Raw genomic sequence first — 20,781 nt, forward strand, 5'->3', positions numbered from 1 at the left:
TAACTGGCTGTGTGACCCTTAGGAAGTTCTTTCTGCTTTTTGGGTTTCTTCATTTGAACAATGAATGGAAGACTAGGCAATTGGCATGCTTTTCAAACACTGGAGAGATTTTCCATACCAACATTCTAGAGGCTAGCTCCAGACACCCTCTTGTGCCCCTTCTCTTTCATGAAAAAAGTCCCAATACTGCTGATATAGTTTGGATGTGTGTCCCCACCCAAATCTCATATTGAAATGTAATCCCCAATCTTGGAGGTGGGGCCTAGTGGGAGGTGACTGGATCATGGGGGTGAATTTCTCATGAATGGTTTAACAGCATCCTCTTGGTACTGTCCTCTTGAAAGTGTTCTTGTGAGATCTGGTTGTTCAAAGTGTATGGCACCTCCTCCCATGCCCCCTTGCTCCTACTCCGGCCACGTAAGATGTGTCTGCTTCCCCTTTGCCTTCCCCTATAACTGTAAGTTTCCTGAGGCCCCCCCCGAAGCAGATGCTGCTATGCTTCCCGGATAGCCTGCAGAACTGTGAGTCAATTAAATCTCTTTTCTTTATAAATTAAATTACCCAGTCTCAGGTATTTCTTTATAGCAATACGAGAATGGATCAATACAATTGCCAATTTTCCTCTTTTTTAAAAAAAAATAAAGCCAAAATAATGCTCTTAAGATCCCAGGTTTTAGACAAGGCAGCTGTAGTCTCTCCATCATCCTCACTGTCCATTTCCTTCTTCCAGGGACATACACTGTGGCCCAGAGAAGCTCAGGGGACCCTGGGATTCAAAGCTGGTGAAATGGACCCTCCCTTCCCCGACAAGCTGTAATAACCTGCTGGAATCCCACACAACCTGAGGGCTTCACTTGTCAACAGCTCCCGTCCCTCAGAGGCTATTTTAAGGAAGCATTTGGTGTTTTATGACTGAGTTGCCCAGGAAAATGGTTTGAGTCTGCAATCAACTGTTCCAAGGAGCAGCACTGGAACAAAGGCTGCTCAGTTCCCTGTGGTTCCTGATGCCACCCTTTCTCTTCAGGATGGTTACCTAGAGGACAACAGTACATGAGGCTTCCAGCCCAGCTCTAGGAGATCCAACCCAAAGACCCCACAGAAACCCGCATGGGAGGTGGGGCCACAGGTCTGGTATCAGGCAAACCTAGGTTGGAATACTGGCTCCATGAAGAGGAAGTCACTTAACCTTCTCTGGGGCGTGGTTTCTTCACCTGTTCCCACCTCTGAAGGCTGTTGTAAGACAGAATGAAAGTTAAGCAACTTAACGCAATGCCCAGGATACCAGAATTACTCTAAATGGTAGAATCCTGGGGATTCTGTCATCTTGAGGGTTCTCTAGGCAGGCAGGTTGCCAGGGGTGGGGCTGAAATCCAGATGTGCTCTAGGTCCCAGTCTGCTGCACAATCATGTGGCTGCTGGACCTGAGGGTAGGAGACTCCATTTGCCAAACAACGTAGAACTTTGGGCCTCAGTTTCCTTGTCTTTAAAGTAGCAGGTAAAGAATCCATAAAAACAATTAACAAGGGCTGCCTGGAATTCATTCGCCTGTAATCTCTCCCAGGCAGAGGAGGCCTCGGAGGTAGAGGGCAGGAAAACAAGGACAGGTCTCACTCTGTTGCCCAGGTGTGGTGGCTCAGGCCCGTAACCCCAGCACTTTGGGAGGCTGAGATGGGGGGATCGCTTGAGGCCAGGAGTTTGAGATCAGTCTGAGCAACACAGTGAGACCCATCTCTGCAAAAAAATAAAACAATAAACCAGGCATGGTGGTACACACTTGTTAGTCTTAGCTACTTGGGAGGCTGAGGCAGGAGGACTGATTGAGCCCAGGAATTCAAGGCTGCAGTAAGCTGTGCCTGGGTGACAAAGCAGGACCCTGTCTCTTAAAAAAAAAAAAAAAAAAAAAAAAAAAAAGGCTGGGCTTGGTGGCTCCTGCCTATAATCCCAGCACTTTGGGAGGCTGAGGCAGGTGGATCATGAGGTCAGGAGATCAAGACCATCCTGGCCAACACGGCAAAACCCCATCACTCCTAAAAAATGCAAAACATTAGCTGGGCCTGGTGGCATGTGCCTGTAGTCCCAGCTACTCAGGAGGCTGAGGTAGGGGAATTGCTTGAACCTGGGAGGGGGAGGTTGCAGTGAGCTGAAATCACGCCACTGCATTCCGACCAGGCGACAAAGCAAGACTCCGTCTCAAAAAGAAGAAGAAGAAGAAAAATAACCAGCACAGGAGGGCGGTGCTGTGGGCAGAGGGGTATTTCCAGTGGATGGGCTGTTACTGTTTTCTCAGGTTGGTGAAGATCACAGGCCCATGGAATACTGGGACCAGAAGGCACTAAGTCCACAGCATCAACATCTACTTCCCAGAGCGTAACACCAAGGCCCAGAGCAACTGGGTAATGTGCTGGGAGCTACAGTGAGTTTGAGGCAGAGTCTGGGCTAAAACCCAGGTCTCCAGACAGGTTTAGGGAGGATCTTAGAAATTTCAGAAAACATAATGCTTAGTTCTGGCCAGGGGCGGTGGCTCACACCTGTAATCCCAGCACTTTGGGAGGCCAAGGCAGGTGGATCACCTGAGGTCAGGAGCTCGAGACCAACCTGACCAACATGGTGAAACCCCGTCTCCACAAAAATACAAAAATTACCCAGGTGTAGTGATGTGCACCTGTAATCCCAGCTACTTGGGAGTCTGCGGCAGGAGAATCATTTGAACCTGGGAGGCAGAAGTTGTAGTGAGCCGAGATCATGCCACTGCACTCCAGCCTTGGCGACAGAGCGAGACTCTGTCTCCAAAAAAAAAAAAAAAAAGAAAGAAAATATAATGCTTAGTTCTGGTTTAAATTTGCTCACCGACTTTTCTTCTTTGGAGAATCAGATCTAGCTTATGACTCATAAACTAGGTAACTATGATAATCTAGTTTATGATTCAGATACACTAGGGTGGTAAACTCCTACAATTCAACTTCATGATTTAGTTCTAGTGCTGTAGGAGGGGTCCAGAGCGCTGGGGTCTGTCACTGCACTCAGGCTTGTGGGGGCTGGGTAACACCACCCTGCAGGTGGTAGTGAGAAAAAGAGGACTTGGGTGTTGTTATCTTCTGTGGCAGCAGCTGCCCTGGGGGTTCTGTAGGGAGGGGACAGGGTGAGGCCTTGGGGACAGGGCACTCGGGGCCCACAAGCCTGTGTGCCCTCAGTCTCAGGGTGAAGGAGCACCCAGGTGGCAGTAGAAGCCTCCAGGGAACCTCAGCTGGCATCATTGATGGGAGTCCGGGTGCCACCCAGCAGTCTCTCCTGCTCGCTCTCCTCTACTGGGGGCCGGCCCCGGGACAGGCGGCCCAGCAGCGGGCGGTGCAGCCCGTTGTAGAGGGCAGTGCCTATAAGGAGTATGAGGAACCCAAGGATCTGCAGTGCGTGGAAGGCCTCCCAGCCCAGTGCCAGGCTCAGTGCCCAGATGACAACGGTGCGCAAGCTGTCCAGCACCATGCGGGTGGTGGCGCTCAGTTCCTTGGTGACGCTGATGCCTGCGAAGTTGAAGAAGGCAATGCTACTGATGTTACCCAGCAGTGCCACAGCAATGAGTGGCTGCTGGCCCACCTGGCAGAAGGCGTCCAATGCATCCTCCAGCGTTCCACGAGGGTTTCCGCTGAAGGAGCCGGCGGGGATGTAGTACATGGGCACCAGCAGCAGGGAGAGGATCACAAAGCCAAAGAGGCCTGGGGAGGAGAGGAGACAGTTACACTCTCCACCTGCCCCCAGACCCCCAGCACAGCCCACCAGCTTGGCCTCCTCTGATCTCTCCCAGTGGTCCTCATGCCGGCTCCCTCCTTTCACATCCCTCAGCCTCTCATTGGGAGCTTGTGGCCTATTAGATGGGTTCTAGCTGTCCCTTCTCGACTTTCACTCAGGGTTTTTTTGACTGGATCACGAGCAAGAAATACATTTTATATTGTGACCCAGTACACATGTGCACAGGTTCATGGATACACACACACACACACACACACACACACACACACACTCTCTCATAAAAACATAACTACCCTTACAGTATACAATGCTCTGATATTTAAAAATTCTATTCATTTAAAAAAAGAACTGCTAGCTGCAACTGACTACATTATTTTCACAAGTTTGGAAAAACACAGCTTTCTAGTTCAGTGTGTTACTGGTCTGTGACAAGGAGTTTGCGCCAGAAGGTAAGTCCATGCACTGCTTCACTCATTAAGTTCTTGCTAGAAAACAGAAATGAGTGGAAATAGACTGCATGCTCGTAGACATAGCTGATTCACATTCTGCCTAAGCCCTTCAGCTCACTGGGGGCCAGACAAGAGCTGCTCCCCAACAGGCACTAGCCCCCAGGCCATTCTTTGAAAGCACAGCTCTATCTTGCTAATCTCATAATTTTGATAGTTACTTCCCTGCTCAAAAACTTTCAGTGATTCCTCCCTGCCTGTCATTTAAAGTCTAAATCTACTTGCTTGATGGTAAAGTTCTCTAATAACATGACCCTGACCTACTTAATTCCTGATTATTTCCCCAACATCAAACCTATACTGCACTCAAATTATTATTATTTTTTGAGAGGGAGTCTCACTCTGTTGCCCGGGCTGGGTGCAGTGGCACGATCTTGACTTGCTGCAGCCTCTGCTCCCCTAGTTTAAGCGATTTCTCCTGTCTCCATCTCCTGAGTAGCTGGGACTACAGACATGCGCCACCACACCGAGCTAATTTTTGTATTTTTTGTAGAGATGGGGTTTTGCCATGTTGGGCAGGCTGGTTTCAAACTCCTGACCTCAGATGATCCACCTGCTTTGGCCTCCCAAAGTGCTGGGATTACAGGCATGAGCCACCGCACCCAGCTACACTCAAATTATTCCTCACTGGTTTTCAAATTCATGTCCAGCCCCCTGTGCCTTTGCTCTGGAGTTGCTCCTACTACTGCCTGTTGAAATTTGCAGCTCGAATGCCACCCTCCCTGTCCTGAGAGACTCAGATAGGCATGGCCAGTGAGACATCAGTTGAGCACAAGTCCAAGCTTGAATTCACTGACTGCCCTTTCTTCCTGCTGGTCACCTCCTCTGAAGGGCTTGCATCTCATTCATCTCTGTCCTTGGTCTCCTCTAGCTCCTGGCACAGCAGGTGTCAGAAGATTTGTCAAAACACATCTGGAAGGCAATGGGGGGCAGGAAGTTCACCCCACCCCCACAAGTGAACCCTGGCTCAGCTCCCCACGCTCCCTTCCACCCTACTCCTTCCAGGCCCTTGCCCACACACACCCTCAGTGCCAACTGCCCGCAGTGGGTGCACATTGTGTTTGTAGACGAACTTCTCCTCTAGCACCATCTGGATGGCAACGATGATCTGCGCCATGATGATCAACAGGTCCCCTGTGGGGAAGAAGGGACCCAGATGAGAACACGGCTGCACTGGGGCTGGGGGTCAGGACAGCATGGCCACAGGGACACAACATGCCAGCCCCTGACCTCTGCAGGGCCCCCTATAGTTCACAGGCACAGTCACTACTGCCTGTCCCTGATTCCCCGGTCCCTGAGGGGCAGGCCAGCAGCGCCAGGCTGAGGCCCCAGAGGCCTGCCTGTGTCTAAGAGCTGCCCCACAGGGTAAGACACAGGTCTTTCAAGAAGCAACAGGCTTTGAGATAGACATTTCTTGGCTGATCTCGACCCTAAGTGACCCAGGACAGTCACTTCATTGTAAAATTGGCTGTGATGCATCCCTTCGGGGCCTGTGGGAGTCACTGTGATGATGAACACACAGTGCTCAGCACCAGGCTGCGCACTTGGTAACCACCCGTTCCTTTCCACTCCCAAATCCGGTAGTTTGTATGTCTGCATCTATATCAAAGGACAAGCCAGCCCCTCGCTCTGCCCGGCCTGCCACTCATCCTTGGTGGAGCCACATCCCTTTGCAGTCTTCCCTACATTCTATCCATCACCTCCAGAACTACCCGCCTCACCCAGGGCTTGGCATATGGCACATGGCAGAGCTTGTATGAGTCTATACTAGACTCCCAAGGAGGACAGGGCAAGATAGGGCAGCCCCGTGTCCCTGCCTCTGGCCGCACCTGTGATCACTTCGCTGAGCTTGTGCTGACTGTCATGCTTGCTCAGGAGGTCAGCCAGGCCCACGACCACCAGCCCCGCGATGGTGGCTAGGATGCCCAGCCACTGGCTCAGCACCAGTCTCCGGCCCAGGAAGGCCACCGAGAACAGGCCAGTGAATATGATCACTGCACCCCGCAGCATCTGGAAGCTGGAGGCACTGGTCATGTTCAGAGCTAGGAAAGGAGAAATGAATGCCAGTTAGCTTCCCAAGGCGAAGGTCATCTGTTACTAAGGGGTCTTCGGGGATGGAGACATGCCAAGCTCATAGTAAGTGCTCGCTCAGTCCTGCCTGCATGCCTGAGCGTGTGAAGTCTGGGGAATGGTGGGATGAAGCGGAGGCGGGTGGGATGGGGCTATTCCCCCAGTAGCCCCTTCAGCCACAGCCTCCCCTGAGCCCTTCTCAGCCTGGCCTGGTTACTCACCCACATACATGAGGCTGGTCCCTGTCATGTCACAGAGCGCTGGGGGCAGGAAAAGAAGAGGGTTGAAGGGCTGCTGGGGGTCTGCGCTGGAGTCTGATTGCCCTGTGGCTCTGCACCGGAGGAGGTAGAAGGCAGCCAGGCAGGAGAATTCTCCCAGGAACATGCCCACTGCCTGCAGGGATGAAAACCCGAGGACTTCAGAGCTGGAAGGGGCCTTGGGGATCATCTTTAACTATTTTTTTTTTTTTATGAAAACTTCTGTCAAACAGGAGCTTACCCAGAACCCCAATATGTACCATAGACAAATGCAGAGCTGCCATGGAGGCCAGAGACAGCCTCCTACGTCCGCCCCAAAGCCCTCATACATCCTGATGAACCCTAAGGCTGTGCAGAGCCTTTTCTGAAAACCATCCATCTAGGCCAACCCCTAGTCAAATCGCAGGTGGAGAAACCTAGACCCAAGAGAGGCTCAAAGACTTATGTAAGGCCACAAAGAGGTAGAGCTGGGGCTGACATTTGAGTCTCCTGATTCTCAGTTCAACAAATAGTGTCTTCCATTTATGGTGTCTGCCCTGTCCCAAATGGTGTCTGGGCTCCCAGGGGATACAGGGCCGACTTGTCACTAGGGTTGATGTTTTCCATGTGTCCTGACTTGGGTGTGGTGAGGACATGACCACTTGCCAGGACTTTCGCAGAGGATGGTGCTCTTTGCCCTCTTCTAGACCTTGGATTCTGCTCTGGGGAGGGAGAGAGAGAAGTGGATGGCTCTTCCGGGAGCAGAAGAAGTCTCCACTCATCGGTCAGGAAACACCCTGGCCTCATGGCGGGGGCGCCTGGTCTGAGGCCCGGGAGATAGGAGGTAGGAGGGACAGGGCCAGATACCTGGAGGAAGGGATGCTGGAAGCTGTGCTCCTTGCTCCCTCTGCAGCCCTCAGCCATGAAATTGTCCGCCCATCTGTGGAGAGAAAGGGAAGGTCAGACCTTGGCAGCATCGTGCCCTGGTTCTAGCGAAGAGGCTCACACCTCTCAATGTCAAGAGGCCCAGACCTGGGTGACTCGGCCCCGGAGTGGGGCTCCCTCTCAAAGGGGCCAGTCTTCACCTCAAGTAGTTGTAACTTGGCATTTCCTCAAGTTACTGTGTCTGTGCCTCTGTAATACATAGAAATCACAGATACTCTCATGATCATATTATAGTCATTGTATATATCATGAGGTATCATTTACACTCATCACTCATGAAAATTACAGTAGTCAGACCCACTTATAACTTAATGTAGTAGAAAACATTTCTATATAGCTGGGCACAGTGGCTCACACCTGTAATCCCAGCACTTTGGGAGGCTGAGGTGGGTGGCTCACTTGAGGTCAGGCATTCCAGACCAGCCTGGCCAACATGGTGAAACCCCGTTTCTACTAAAAATACAAAAATTAGCCATGCATGGTGGTGCAAGCCTGTAATCCCAGCTACTCAGGAGGCTGAGGCATGAGACTCACTTGAACCTGGGGGGCAGAGGCTGCAGTGAGCCGAGATTGCACTACTGCACTCCAGCCTGGACGATGGAGCAAGATCTTGTCTCAAAAAAAAAGAAAAAAAAAGCATATCTATATATATTACTATATCACAAATTTGCTTTTTTAAGTGTTTGATAACTGTATTTCAATTTAATTGACTTCTTTTGTAATCCTTGGTCTTTTTTTTTTTTTTTTCCACGGAGTCTCACTGTTGCCCAGGCTGGAGTGCAGTGGCAAGATCTTGGCTCACTGCAAGCTCCACCTCCTGGGTTTATGCCATTCTCCTGCCTCAGCCTCCCAAGCAGCTGGGACTACAGGCGCCCACCACCATGCCTGGCTAATTTTTTTTATTTTTTTATTTTTAGTAGAGACTGTTTTGCCGTGTTAGCCAGGATGGTCTCGATCTTCTGACCTCGTGATCTGCTCTCCTTGGCCTCCCAAAGTGCTGGGATTACAGGCGTGAGCCATCGCGCCCGGTTCAATCCTTGGTGTTTTTATTTACACGTTTTAAAACATTACTGTAAGAAGAGGTCCATAGGCTGTGCCAGACTGTCAAAGAGTCCCATGGCATGAAAAATATCAAGAACCTCTGATATACACGAGTATGTGGGCCCTGGGAAATGACCACCTAATACAGACCACCTGCTCACCTTCAAAGAGCCTGAATGGTTTGGAAGATCTTTCTAATGCTGACTTTTAAGCAGGTGGCAAAGACATCACATTCATGGTGTGACCTCCCAGTCAGCACCTGGCAGATGGTGATGACTGATTATGACATACTTCCCCAGTGAGCCTAGACACAAGCCCAGAATCCTTTGTGGCATAGTGCTTTGGGCAGCTTAACCACCAATCACTCTGAACTGTCTGCCATCTGTGCGTGAAAAGTCTCTGTCTTGAATTTCATCTTTGCTGGGCTTGGTTAGGTCTGTGGAGTCTTGTCTAATCTTTCATTTGAAAGCCCTTTAGGTATCTGGGGACTTACTGACCTTCTTCTGAATCTTCTCATCTCCTGGCTAAACAGCTCCAGCCTCTCCTAACCTTTTACCCCTGGTCACTGACTTCTGGAATTACTCTGGTGTACCCAGGCCCAGAGCCAAGAGCATGTGATCTGGCCCAGACTGAGGCTAGCAAGGCGTTCCCCTCCCTCATGTTGACACCCTGGGTTCGTTGACACAGCTCCAAATGCATCAGTCACATCACGTGCTGACTCAAGTCAACACAGACCCAGAGCCGTTTCCTGTGGGCCACTGACCTGCTCCTACTGCAGCATACCCTGCGTAGGCAGTGGATGTCTCTAAAGTGCAAGACTCAGGGCTTCTTTTTATTAAATGTCTTTTCTTGAAATGTCTTTCCAGGGCAGTCAGATTGCAGTGCACAGCCCTGCACTGCCATTGGCTCATCTCTGTAGCGAGCCTCAGCTCCCAAAGGGCAGGGGAGTCCTCTGGTTCCTGTACCTCCCCCGCAGTGCCCCAGAGCATGTGCCACTGGTTGTGCCGCAGTTAGGGTCTAAGTTTGACAAAGTCCCTGTGCAGCTTTGGCTTCTCTATATGCCTCTGAGTTTGAGGAAGAAAACAGAGCTATGGCAAACCTATTCCACAGTGAGAGACCCCACCAGCTCCTGGAGATGTGGAGAAAGAGCGGTAGTTAAGACTGCTTGTGGTTCTTAGGAATGACGGGGGCAAAGGAGAGTTGAAGGGAGAAGTTCGGATAGAACTGGTTAGAAGGCAGAGAGAAACCGGGAGCCTGGCAAGGCTTGGGGACCAGGCTGTAACCAGTCCCAGTACCAGTGGGGCAAAGAAAACAGGGAGTTTGGGAGCAGGGGAAGCCTCCACCCCAGGTCAGGAAAACATCTGACCTCATGGGCTGGAGTCTCATTTCTTTCTCTTTTTTTTTTAGAGAGAGGGTCTCACTATGTTGCCCAGGCTGGTCTGCACAAATCATTTACAGGCATGAGCCACTGCACCCATGGTGCCTAATTTCTGCCTGATTTGCTGTTGGCTCTTGGATCCCTGGCCAGGACAGCACATGGAACATGGGTAAAGGCCACAGACCCATCAGGGCTGCTCTCGAACCCAGTCTTGCTTTTGCAGAAAGAGCCGCCTGAGAAGGCTTGCATGGGGCAACTGAGTGAAACAGAGGCAAAGCAAGGAAGAGAGAAGAGTTCAAGCCTTACCAAGGGCACAGAGCCAACTGCCCAGAGCAAGTGAAGTCAGAGAGATGGGAATCCCCAGGCCAGGAGCCAAGGCTCCTCTAAGAGGGACAAGGGAGCTATTGCCAGGTCCATGAAGGTCAACCAGAAGCTTCAGGCAAGGATTATTATTATTATTATTATTTATTTTATTATTTTTTTTGTCTGCAGGGGGCAGGTATGGAAGCTGCCTCCTCATCCTGGTACCACACCCAGACCACAGACTGGTAGGCTCAAGAAGTCCTCCCTGATCTGGCAGTGGGGTCACCACCCAGAACTCATGCTGGGCTACTGCCTGAGTCACTTATAGTAATGACAACTCACACACCCAGCACATTCTGGTTCCTCATTTACTGTCATCTGAGAGAGCTCAGCACCCAGCTGCTTCCACATCTCTCAATCCCCTGCTCCTGGCACGTTACTCTACCAAAGCTCAACATTTTTTGCAGAATGAATGAGACTTCCGGATCCCTCCCAGCAAACAGGCCAGGTACTGCAGTGCAGAGGCCACGTTTCCGTAAGTCCTACTTCCCACCTGAGTCTGAGGGCCCCCTGCTGGTAGAACGAGCTGGTCCACAGGGGAAACCCCTTGGGGCCTATCCTTCCCCAAAATTGGGGCGTTTCTTGGGGAGCTGACTGTAGGGCTGGTGCTGAGCTCCCCACCTCCCACAAGTGTTATCTTCGCTTTCTCCACAGGTAGCTCTGCCTAGACAGGCCTGGCTGGCAGCGCTCCCGGCTGGGGAAACGGAATCTCTTTGTATCTGAGGGCCTGGGGCAGGCTGACAGCCCAAGGGATTGGGTGTCAGCAGCATGGGATGCCTTGCCCAGCCTGAGATGCTCAGGCCTGCAGGTACCTTGGGGCAGAAAACCAGGCTTCTCATCCTGGATTGGAGACAGGCTTCAACTCAAGGTGCAGAATCAGAAAGACCCCAGCCTCACAGGCTAGAACAAAAATCCAGCCCCAGTGTGCCTGGGGATGACAGCAGTGACCCCTAAGGTGGACAGCATTTTGCTGTCAGTCCTTCACAATGTTTGTTTTTTGTTGTCTTTTGTTTTTGTTCTTGTTTTTTTTTTGAAACGGAGCCTCCCTCTGTCACCTAGGCTGGAGTGTAGCAACGTGATCTTGGCTCACTACAACCTCTGCTTTCCAGGTTCAAGCGATTCTCCTGCCTTAGCCTCCTAAGTAGCTGGGATTATGGGCACCCACCACCATGCCCAGCTAATTTTTATATTTTTTGTAGAGATGGAGTTTCATCATGTTGGCCAGGTTGGTCTCGAACTCCTGACCTCAAGTGATCCACCCACATGGATCTCCTAAAGTGATGGGATTACAGGTATGAGCCACTGCGTCCGGCCAACAACGTTTGTCTTTTTGTTTTGTTTTTTCAGACAGGGTCACGGCTCACTACAGCCTCAGCCTCCCAAGGCTCAAGTGATCCTCCCACCTCAGTCTCCTGAGTAGCTGGCACTACAGGCATGGGCCACCATGCTCGGCTAATTTTTGTATTTTCTGTAAAGACGGGGCCTTGTTATGTTGCCCAGGATGGTCTCGAACTCCTGGCCTCAAGAGATCTACCTGCCTCAGCCTCCCAAAGTGCTGGGATTACAGGTGTGAGCCACTGCGCCCAGCTCATGTTTCCTTAAATGCACAATTCATAGGACACTCCATTGAGCCTTACAACAAGGATCCTCATTTTAGATGAGGACTCTGAGGCTTAAGGCAGATCCAGGGTCAAACCTTGCTTGAATTTATGCTCAGAAAAAGCAAAATACAGAGAAAACCCAGAGTTTTAAGTCCCACAGGCTGGACAAGTTACAGGGATAATCTTATCAACACTGACAAACTGTCAGAAGCAATACATGATATAAGGGTACATACATGACCTGGCACATGGCAGGTATTCAGCAAAACTCATTTTCTGCCCCTTCTCCTTTCCCTTCATTGAACAGAAGCCATCTCCCCCTTGTTGGGGTCAGTGTGGCCCCAGCTCTGCTTCAGCCTGAAAGCTACTGGAAAAACATCTGGAACCTGTCCTGCTGGCTGAGGCAGAGGTGGCTGGAGGGGCCTTAGGCCATTGTCCCTGCAGTTCACAGAGCCACAATGCTGAAACAGAAGAAACTCAGCCATCAGCTGAACGGAACTCCTTATTTGACAGACAGGAACCCAGGCGCCAGAGAGGGCTCCAGGGGCCCACAGCTCCTCAGGTGTTGAGACAGGGCCAGTACCCTGGAAGCTCAGCAGACAGTCATGCGCCCCTCCCTGATGCTCTGAAGCCCTCCTCTGAGTTCCTGCTCCCCTAGCTGGTGGGAGGAGAGGGGCAGCCCAGTAGATGGGCCTGTCTTCTCTGCAGACACTGCACTCTAGGGGAGATGACCTCCGGGGCAGGAGGCCCGAAGGGCCCTCGCAAGAACAAGCTGAGGCCCTCCTTTCGGCAGGCAGGCTGGGGAGTGGGCTCTCCGTGCTGGGTGGTGAGTCACTCCCTAGTTTGGTCAGGCCCAAACTCCAAGCTCAGCATTCTGGGAGGTATGCACGTCCACGTGAGCGGGGGTGGAGAACAGACTGAGGAAGTGGCGACGGGGCTGGCTTGGGCAGATTAGCTGTGGCCATTCCCACAGAATCTCTGCCACTTCCTCTTGTGTCCCCAGCTTGTCAAGCCCAGTGAGTCCCCTTCTTTCTCCTGCCTGGGACCTACAAAAGGGCCAAGGCTTCTCTACTCTCTGGGGTGCCACAGCAGGTGGCCCTGGCTCCTGAGGTGACAATGATGAGCCCTCTCATCTCTATGGACTAGAAAACTTTCCTGCATGCCTGTAATCCCAATACTTTGGGAGGCTGAGGCAGGTGGATTGCTTGAGCCCAGGAGTTTGAGACCAGCCTGGGAAACATGGCAAGATGCTGTCCCTACAAAAAATACAAAAATTAGGTGGGCATGGTGGCAGGTGTCTGTGGTCCCGTTGACTTGGGAGGCTGAGGTGGGAGGATGGCTCAAGGCTGCAGTAAGCTGAGATGGCACCACTGCACTCCAGCCTGGGCAACAAGAGAGATTGTGTCTTTAAAAAAGAAAAGAAAAGGCTGGTCACAGTGGCTCACGCCTGTAATCCCAGCACTCTGGGAGGCCGAGATGGGCGAGGTCATGAGATCGAGACCATCCTGGCTAACACAGTGAAACCCTGTCTCTACTAAAAAAATACAAAAAAATTATCCAGGCATGGTGGTGGTGCCTGTAGTCCCAGTTACTTGGGAGGCTGAGGCAGGAGAATGCGTGCACCCGGGAGGTCAAGCCTGCAGTGAGCTGAGATCACACCACTGCACTCCAGCCTGGGCGACAGAGCAAGACTGTCTCCAAAAAAAAGAAACCTTTCTCAGTAGATCTTCAGTGTCCGGGAAGAAGGTAGGGCAGGGATCACCAAGTCCATTTTACAGATGAGGAAACTGAGGTTCAGAGAGGTCCAGTGGCTCATCTATTCCCCAGCTCCCAAGCCTTATGCACTTCCCACTCTACTACACTGTCCTCCTGAGTTAAGACTTCCTCAAGCTGGCACAACAACCCCTTTGAAGCAATTATCCCATGCCAGTTCATGGAACCAAAGGGTGGTGGGGGCAGCTGCCAAGGGCAAATATTGGAGCTGGCACAGAAAAGACACAGAAGAAGAGCGAACGCCTCTTCTCTAGTAGAGGCCTAGTGGTTTCCAGGCTTCCTGCCACTTCCTTGGCAGGGTCCCTGGCCTGGGCATGAAGGGAAGTCAGGCTCATATCCCTGCCTGGCTGGGAGGGCCCTACAGCCTGCAGAACTTAGGAGGGGAGCTGATCTTTACTTAGTGGGCATCTACTAGACCCTGGCTCTATTAATTAATTAATTAATTACTACTATTTGTAGAGAACGAGGTCTCCCTATGTTGTCCAGGCTGATCTTGAACTCCTGGGCTCAAATGATCATCCCACCTCGGCCTCCCAAAGTGCTGGGATTACAGGTTGGAGCCACAGTGCTCAGCTGACTCCGGTTCTTCATATGTAGACCCTCAGTTGGATTCAGGAGACTGGGGCTCTGAAATGAGTACCTGAGGATGGGCACTGGCTCAGGCAGACAGAAGTGGCTTGGACTAAAGAAGGTAATTGACAGAAGGTGCCAGTGAGGAGGTTTTGAGAAAACAGCCAGGGAAAGAAGAAGCCACTTCAAAGGGAGGGGCCCCCTGCCAGGACCCAGGGATGGGGCCACAGGGCCAGCATGGTTGGTGGCAGTCTCCCAAAGCCTGCTGAGCGTGCAGAGAGGAAAGCTGACCTGTGGCCCCAGCACAGCAGGCAGCACGTGCTCAGATGTGCTTCCTCATCCACTGCCTTTCATCCTCCCAAGAACCTGGGAAGGGAAACATCATGCTCTTGTCACAGGCCAAGAAACTGCCAGAGACAACCATAAGCTGTCAGTCTGAACCTTGAGTGGCCTAGGCTTCAGCGGGAGGACAAGTAGGCTGGTGACAGCAGGGTCTCCAGGCCGGCTGAGAGGCTTCACGCCCAGTCCTGGAGAGAGGACACATCAAAGGCTGGAAGGGCAGATGCCACTTACAGGTTTACAACTTCCACAAGCACAGGCTTGTCTGTCCTGTCCTGGGGAGCTGTGAGAGGAAACCCCCAGGAAGGAGGGACTTTGGGGTATCACAGTCATAAAAGAACAGGACTTAAAGTGCTGAGGCCTGGGTTCCAGCCTTCATTCAGACACCAAACAGTTGAATCACAGAAAGAAACTTCTCCTGGGGCCTCCTTTGTAAATTGTGGGGATTAGGCTAGATGATTTATCTGCTTTTAACAACTCTAAATGCCCCCAAAATGACTGGAGAAGTCCCCAGCCACACCCTCCAGTGGTGGTTAAGAGCATGGATGCTAGAGCCAGACCAGGCTGGCTCAACTATAAATTCTGCCACTTAGTAGCTAAGTCGAACTTGGGCAAGGAATTTAATCATTTCCTACCTCAGTTTCCTTATACAGGAATATCAGCCCCTAGCTCTGTCTGATAGGGCGGTTATGAGAATTCCCTGAGTTCACACATGAAAGGGCAGAGCAGGGCCTGGGGCATGCGAGGTGCTCTTTGTGCATGAGATGCTTCTGCTAGTTGTCAGTACATGCTTGTCTGTCTGTGCCTGCTGGAAACCATGGGTCAACAATGTGATTTCTTTTTTTTTTTTTTTTTAGACTGAGTCTCACTCTGTCACCCAGGCTGGAGTGCAGTGGTGCAATCTGGGCTCATTGCAATGGAGCTGGTCATGGATCATCTTTATCCCAGCCCCTCTCCTCCTTCCAGATTTTTTTATTTATTTTTATATTTTTTTAATTTTTTTAAGACAGAGTCTCACTCTGTCACCCAGTCTGGAGTGTAGTGGAGTGATCTCGGTTTACTGCAACCTCCACCTCCTGCAACCTCCACCTCCTGGGTTAAAGCGATTCTCATGCTTCAGCCTCCCAAGTAGCTGGGATTACAGGCACATGCCACCATGCCCAGCTAATTCTTGTTTTTTTTTTTTTTTTTTTAGACTGAGTCTCACTCTGTCACCCAGGCTGGAGTGCAGTGGTGCAATCTGGGCTCATTGCAACCTCCGCTTCCCAGGTTCAAGCAATTCTCCTTTCTCAGCCTCCCAAGTAGCTGGGACTACAGGGCACACTACCATGTCCAGCTAATTTTTAGTAGAGATGGGGTTTCACCATATTGGTCAGGCTGATCTCAAACTCCTGACCTCAAGTGATCCATCCGCTTCTGCCTCCCAAAGTGCTGGGTGACAGGTGTAAGCCACTGTGCCCGGCCAGAAATGTGATTTCAAATCCATACTTCACATTGGGGTGCACGCAGCTGCTCCCACGTGCTCTTTCTCCCTAAGAGTATCCTTCTCATGGTTTGACCTTAGAACACTGTTTAGGGTCCAATTTGGGGGCCCGTCTTGGGGTGGGAGGATCCTGAGAGGCCCCACACCAGTTGTCAGGCAGGGGACAGGACCAAAAGTTGGGTCTGTCACCTGGGAGCCTTTTTCCTGACTCTTAGGCAGCCTCTAAGGGTGATGCCTTCTGGGATTGAGGATCTCTAAGTTTCCTACCTGACTGGTTTGGAGTTTTCTAAGGAAGGAGGTGAGTCAGCACAGTTTACCCCAGCAGTAACTGGCAATCTGGATTCTCCTTAGGGGCAACAGCCCTGGTGGACTTACAGCCACTCTCTAAGCACTTCACAGAGGCCTTGGCTGGCGTGACAGAAGACTTGCTTTGCTACGTTCAGATCCTGAGATGGGAACCCTCAGGCTGGGGCCTCTGAACAGCTAAGGACTCAGCATGAGGAGTGATCCCCAGGAGGATGCAGGGCCTGGAAGCCAGCAGTTCTCCACAAGGCACAGCTGGCCAGAGGTGAACCAGAGGAACAGGTGGGGCCCACCCAGGGCTCCAGTGACTGTGCCCACTGTTTGGGGAAGGGAGAACACTGTGACTGCTGTGTGGGTACATGCGTGTCTCCTTCACCTCAGCTTCCAAGCATCTCAAAGGTAGGGATCACCTCTTGGTCACTTCTGTCCCCTTCCCTCACACACCGTAGGTACCTTATACATGCCTGATGAGGCACTTGTCATACCACTGATGGAGTCTGCTAGGTATAAATGCCTCAGAAATGAATAAGAAATGGCCATTTCCCTTTAAAAGGCTGACAGTTTCTCAAAGTGTGAAGCCAGATAGAAAACCCAGGGGACCTGGAACACCACTTTCAGAGTGGAAAAGCTCCTGATGAGAGCTTTTCCACACCACACCAATCCCACCATGCTCTGGAGCCTGACAGGGCACAGGTGGACATGAGGTCTAACTTAGAGAGGGCCACTGTCCACTGTCCTCCATGTACCTTGGTATCATTTCAGACAAAGGCCACTGGGCACTGCAGCTCTTATGGTGAAAAGGAGGGGCCGGGCACGGTGGCTCACACCTGTAATCCCAGCACTTTGGGAGGCTGAGGCGGCAAATCACCTGGGGTCGGGAGTTCAAGACCAGCCTGACCAACATGGAGAAACCCAGTCTCTACTAAAACTACAAAATTAGCCAGACGTGGTGGTGCATGCCTGTAATCTCAGCTACTCAGGAGGCTAAGGCAGGAGAATCACTTGAACCCAGAAGGCGGAGGTTGCAGTGAGCCGAGATTGTGCCATTGCACTCTAGCCTGGGCAACAAGAAAAGAAGGGGCAGGAAGGCCCTGCCCTGAAATGGAGACAGAGAGAGACAAAGAACTGCCATCCTGCCCACAACAGAGGGGAGTTTAGGCCCTGTCCCTCAGTCTCATGACTGCCCTGGGTCCTTAGTCCCTGACCTCCTGGGAACTGTCCCCCTGTCTCACCCCTATACATCAGAGCTGAACTGCCACTTGCCCTCTCTGTCTGAGTTAATGGCACTTCTCTTCTCCCAGGCAGAAACCCTGGAGTGATCTTTGTTTCTTGCTCATGTGGTTCAGGCCTGTGGCCATTCGGCACCTGGTCTCTCCCACCAGTTGTCCCTTCCTTTCTGTTCTCACTGCCACCTCCTAGTTCCCCTCATCTGCTATGCAGCAGCCTTGGAGTGGTTTTTCCTGCACCAAACGACTCTTCATGTCATCGACTGAATCATATCACTTTCAACATGTCATTCTCCAGTTCAAAAGCACTTTTCTGATTATGGGAGAAAATCTAGCCTGGGCATTTGATGCTGGTTACAGTCGACTTTGATCTGGCCTTTCTGTAGACTTTCCTTGGCTTAAAGTCTCAGCCACATTCCGAAATCCCACCTAAGCTTCAAGGCGCAGCTCTAACCCCTCATCCTTGCCGGACCGTGGGGTACCTCCCTGTCTGCCGCTTGAGGCCTCCACGTTCACTGGGTCACTCGGCCTGCAGAGCCACTACTGCAGCTCGTGTGTACAAGTCCTGGGGTCTCTCCCAGCTCGTGGAGGGAGGTGCTGAGGCTTGGACGCCAGCACTGGAAGGGCCGCGGAAACGAATCGGCCAACCCTTCTGTTAAAAGATGTGGAAACAGACGCGGAGGCTGTACAGCAAGTCAAAGCCGGGGCTCGGATCCCCCCGCACGAGGCGCAGCCCCGCTCCGCATTTCCCCGGGCCTCGCATCCCTTGGGTGGTCATAAAGCCTGCGAACTGACTGGAGCAAGTGGGAAAGCAAGAGAAGCCGGGAGGGCAGGGCCGAGAAAGGGTAAGGCGTAGAACGAGCGCGGGGGTCGCCAGGGCCTGCATGCCCGTAAGGGCCCAGACTCACTTTGCCGAGAGCGTGTTGATGGAGCCGGTAACGAGCATGAGCCCGGCCAGGAACAGCTGGTACTTGGTCCAGGCCATGTCGGCGGACGCCGGGGCTCGGTCCAGTTAGCGGCACCCGGCCCCGTCACCCGGGGTCTACTGCGCGAGCGCTTCCGGGCCGGGCGTCACGTGACGCCTCCCGCTCGCCCCGCCCCCGGGGAGCGCGCCTGAGCCATGGTGCCCGCGCTCTGCGGAGTCGGCCTGGAGCGCTTTGGTGGCCACGCCTTGGCCCTAGCAAATCACTGCCCAGGTCTTCGAATTTTTTTTTTTTCTTCTCTTCCTCGCCCTCCCCCGCTGTTTTGGGTTTCTTTCTTTTTTTTTTTTTTTTTGAGAAGGAGTCTCACCCTGTCTCCCAGGCTGGAGTGCAATGGTATGATCTAGGCTCACGGCAACCTCCGCCTCCTGGGTTCAAGCGATTCTCCTACCTCAGCCTCCCGAGTAGCTCGGATTACAGGCGCCCGCCACCAAGCCCAGCTAATTTTTTTGTATTTTTAATAGAGACAGGGCTTCACCATGTTGGCCAGGCTGGTCTCGAACTCCCGACCTCTGGTGATTCGCCCGCCTCGGCCTCCCAAAGTATTGGGATTACAGGCGTGAACCACCGCGTCTGGCCTTGGTTTCTTATTTTTGTCTTTGGGTCTTCCTATTTGTAAAAGGGGCGGATGGGACAGTGCAGTGAGGGTGCATCGTGGATATTACAGCATTTTGTGAATCGTTTTGAGAGGTTGAGCTGGGCAGTGTCAGAAAGGAGCCCTGAAGTGGGCCTGCCAGGAGTTCCTTGGGGACCCTGTAGAGAAGAGATTCCCACGCTGGACGTTTCCACGTCGGGGCTCCTCTCTGACACCACCCACCTTGGGCACAGTTCATATCTTTCAGCAAAGTGGCGAAGGCATCTAGCTCCAGTTGCCGAGAAGACCATTTTATAGCTGAGGACAGTAAATTCAGAGAAGCAGAGTGATTTGCTTAAGAACCTGCTGGTGAGCAGTGGGGTAGGGATTTGCGCTTGGGTTCTCCAGTCTCCAAAAATCCGTGACTTCCGCGTGGCCCCTGCACCAAGCCCTGCTTCACTGCTCCTTTGTGGACTTTCTGGTCGCAGCTCAGAGGCATCCAGGCAGAGACACCATCCCTAGGTTTGTTTGAAGAGGGTGTTGACAAAACCCTAAAATATTTGAAGGGATTTATTCTGAGCCAAATATGAGTGACCATGGCCCGTGACACAGCCCTCAGGAGGTCGTGAGAACATGTGCTCAAGTGGTCGGGGCGCAGCATTTTAGAGAGGCACTAGACATCAAATACATTTAAGAAATATATTGGTTTGGTCCAGAAAGGCGGGACAACTCAAAGTTGGGAGGAGGGGAGAGGGTGGGGAAGGAAAGGGAAAAAATATCTATCTATGTTAATAGAGATTCTTTTTTTTTTTTTTCTGAAACAGAGTCTTGCTTTGTCTCCCAGGCTGGAGTGCAGTGGTGCGATCTCGGCTCACTGCAACCTCCACCTCCCGTGTTCAATCAGTTCTCTGCCTCAGCCTCCCAAGTAGCTGGGATTACAGGCGCCTGCCACCAGGCCTGGCTAATTTTTGTATTTCTAGTAGAGACGAGGGTCTCACCATGTTGGCCAGGCTGGTCTTGAACTCCTGATCTCGTGATCCACCCACCTCAGCCCCCCAAAGTGCTGGGATTACAGGCGTAAGTCACCGCTCCCGGCTGGTAATAGACATTCTTTACAGATGCAAATTTTCCCCCACAAGAGACAGATTTGCAGGGCCATTTCAAGATATGGCAAAGAAACATGTTTTGGGGTAAAATCTTTTGACTTTCTTCTTTGTCACATAATATTATGCCAGAGTCAGATTGGAAAGTAAGTCATGATATATAGGGTCAAATAAAACCCATCTGATGAGAATTTATAGTTTTATCCTCTTAGATAGGAATTTGGGCAAGGTAAAAAAAAATCTGAGCTTAGTCCTCAAGGGGTTCTGGCTTTTAAAATCCTCCTCTTGGCCGGGTGTGGTGGTTCACACCTGTAATCCTAGCACTTTGGGAGGCTGAAGCAGGCGGATTCTTGAGCTCAAGATTTCCAGACAAGCCTGGGCAACATGGCAAAACTCAGCCTCTACTAAAAATGCAAAAATTAGCTGAGTGTCATGACAAGTACCTGTAATCCCAGCTACTCAGGAGGCTAAATAGGAGGATCGCTTGAGTCCCTGGAGGCGAAGGTTGAAATGAACTGAGATCGTCCCACTGCGCTCCAGCCTGGG

At 51.7% G+C, this 20,781-nt stretch overlaps 1 protein-coding gene across 1 annotated transcript; it reads right to left on the minus strand.

Moving 5' to 3' along the window:
- Nucleotides 1-2,902: 2,902 nt before the first annotated feature.
- Nucleotides 2,903-18,655, minus strand: SLC35F6 (solute carrier family 35, member F6). The gene is made up of 6 exons (XM_011950148.1): nucleotides 18,487-18,655; nucleotides 7,424-7,496; nucleotides 6,542-6,713; nucleotides 6,080-6,292; nucleotides 5,274-5,384; nucleotides 2,903-3,710 (listed from the first exon to the last, which is right to left on the minus strand). The coding sequence occupies exons 1-6, from the start codon at nucleotides 18,561-18,563 to the stop codon at nucleotides 3,241-3,243; spliced, it is 1,116 nt and encodes a 371-aa protein (XP_011805538.1). The 5' UTR covers nucleotides 18,564-18,655; the 3' UTR covers nucleotides 2,903-3,240.
- Nucleotides 18,656-20,781: the final 2,126 nt, after the last annotated feature.

The sequence above is a fragment of the Colobus angolensis genome, unplaced genomic scaffold (genome assembly GCF_000951035.1).
Source record: "Colobus angolensis palliatus isolate OR3802 unplaced genomic scaffold, Cang.pa_1.0 Scaffold109, whole genome shotgun sequence".
Taxonomy (NCBI): Eukaryota; Metazoa; Chordata; class Mammalia; order Primates; family Cercopithecidae; genus Colobus; species Colobus angolensis.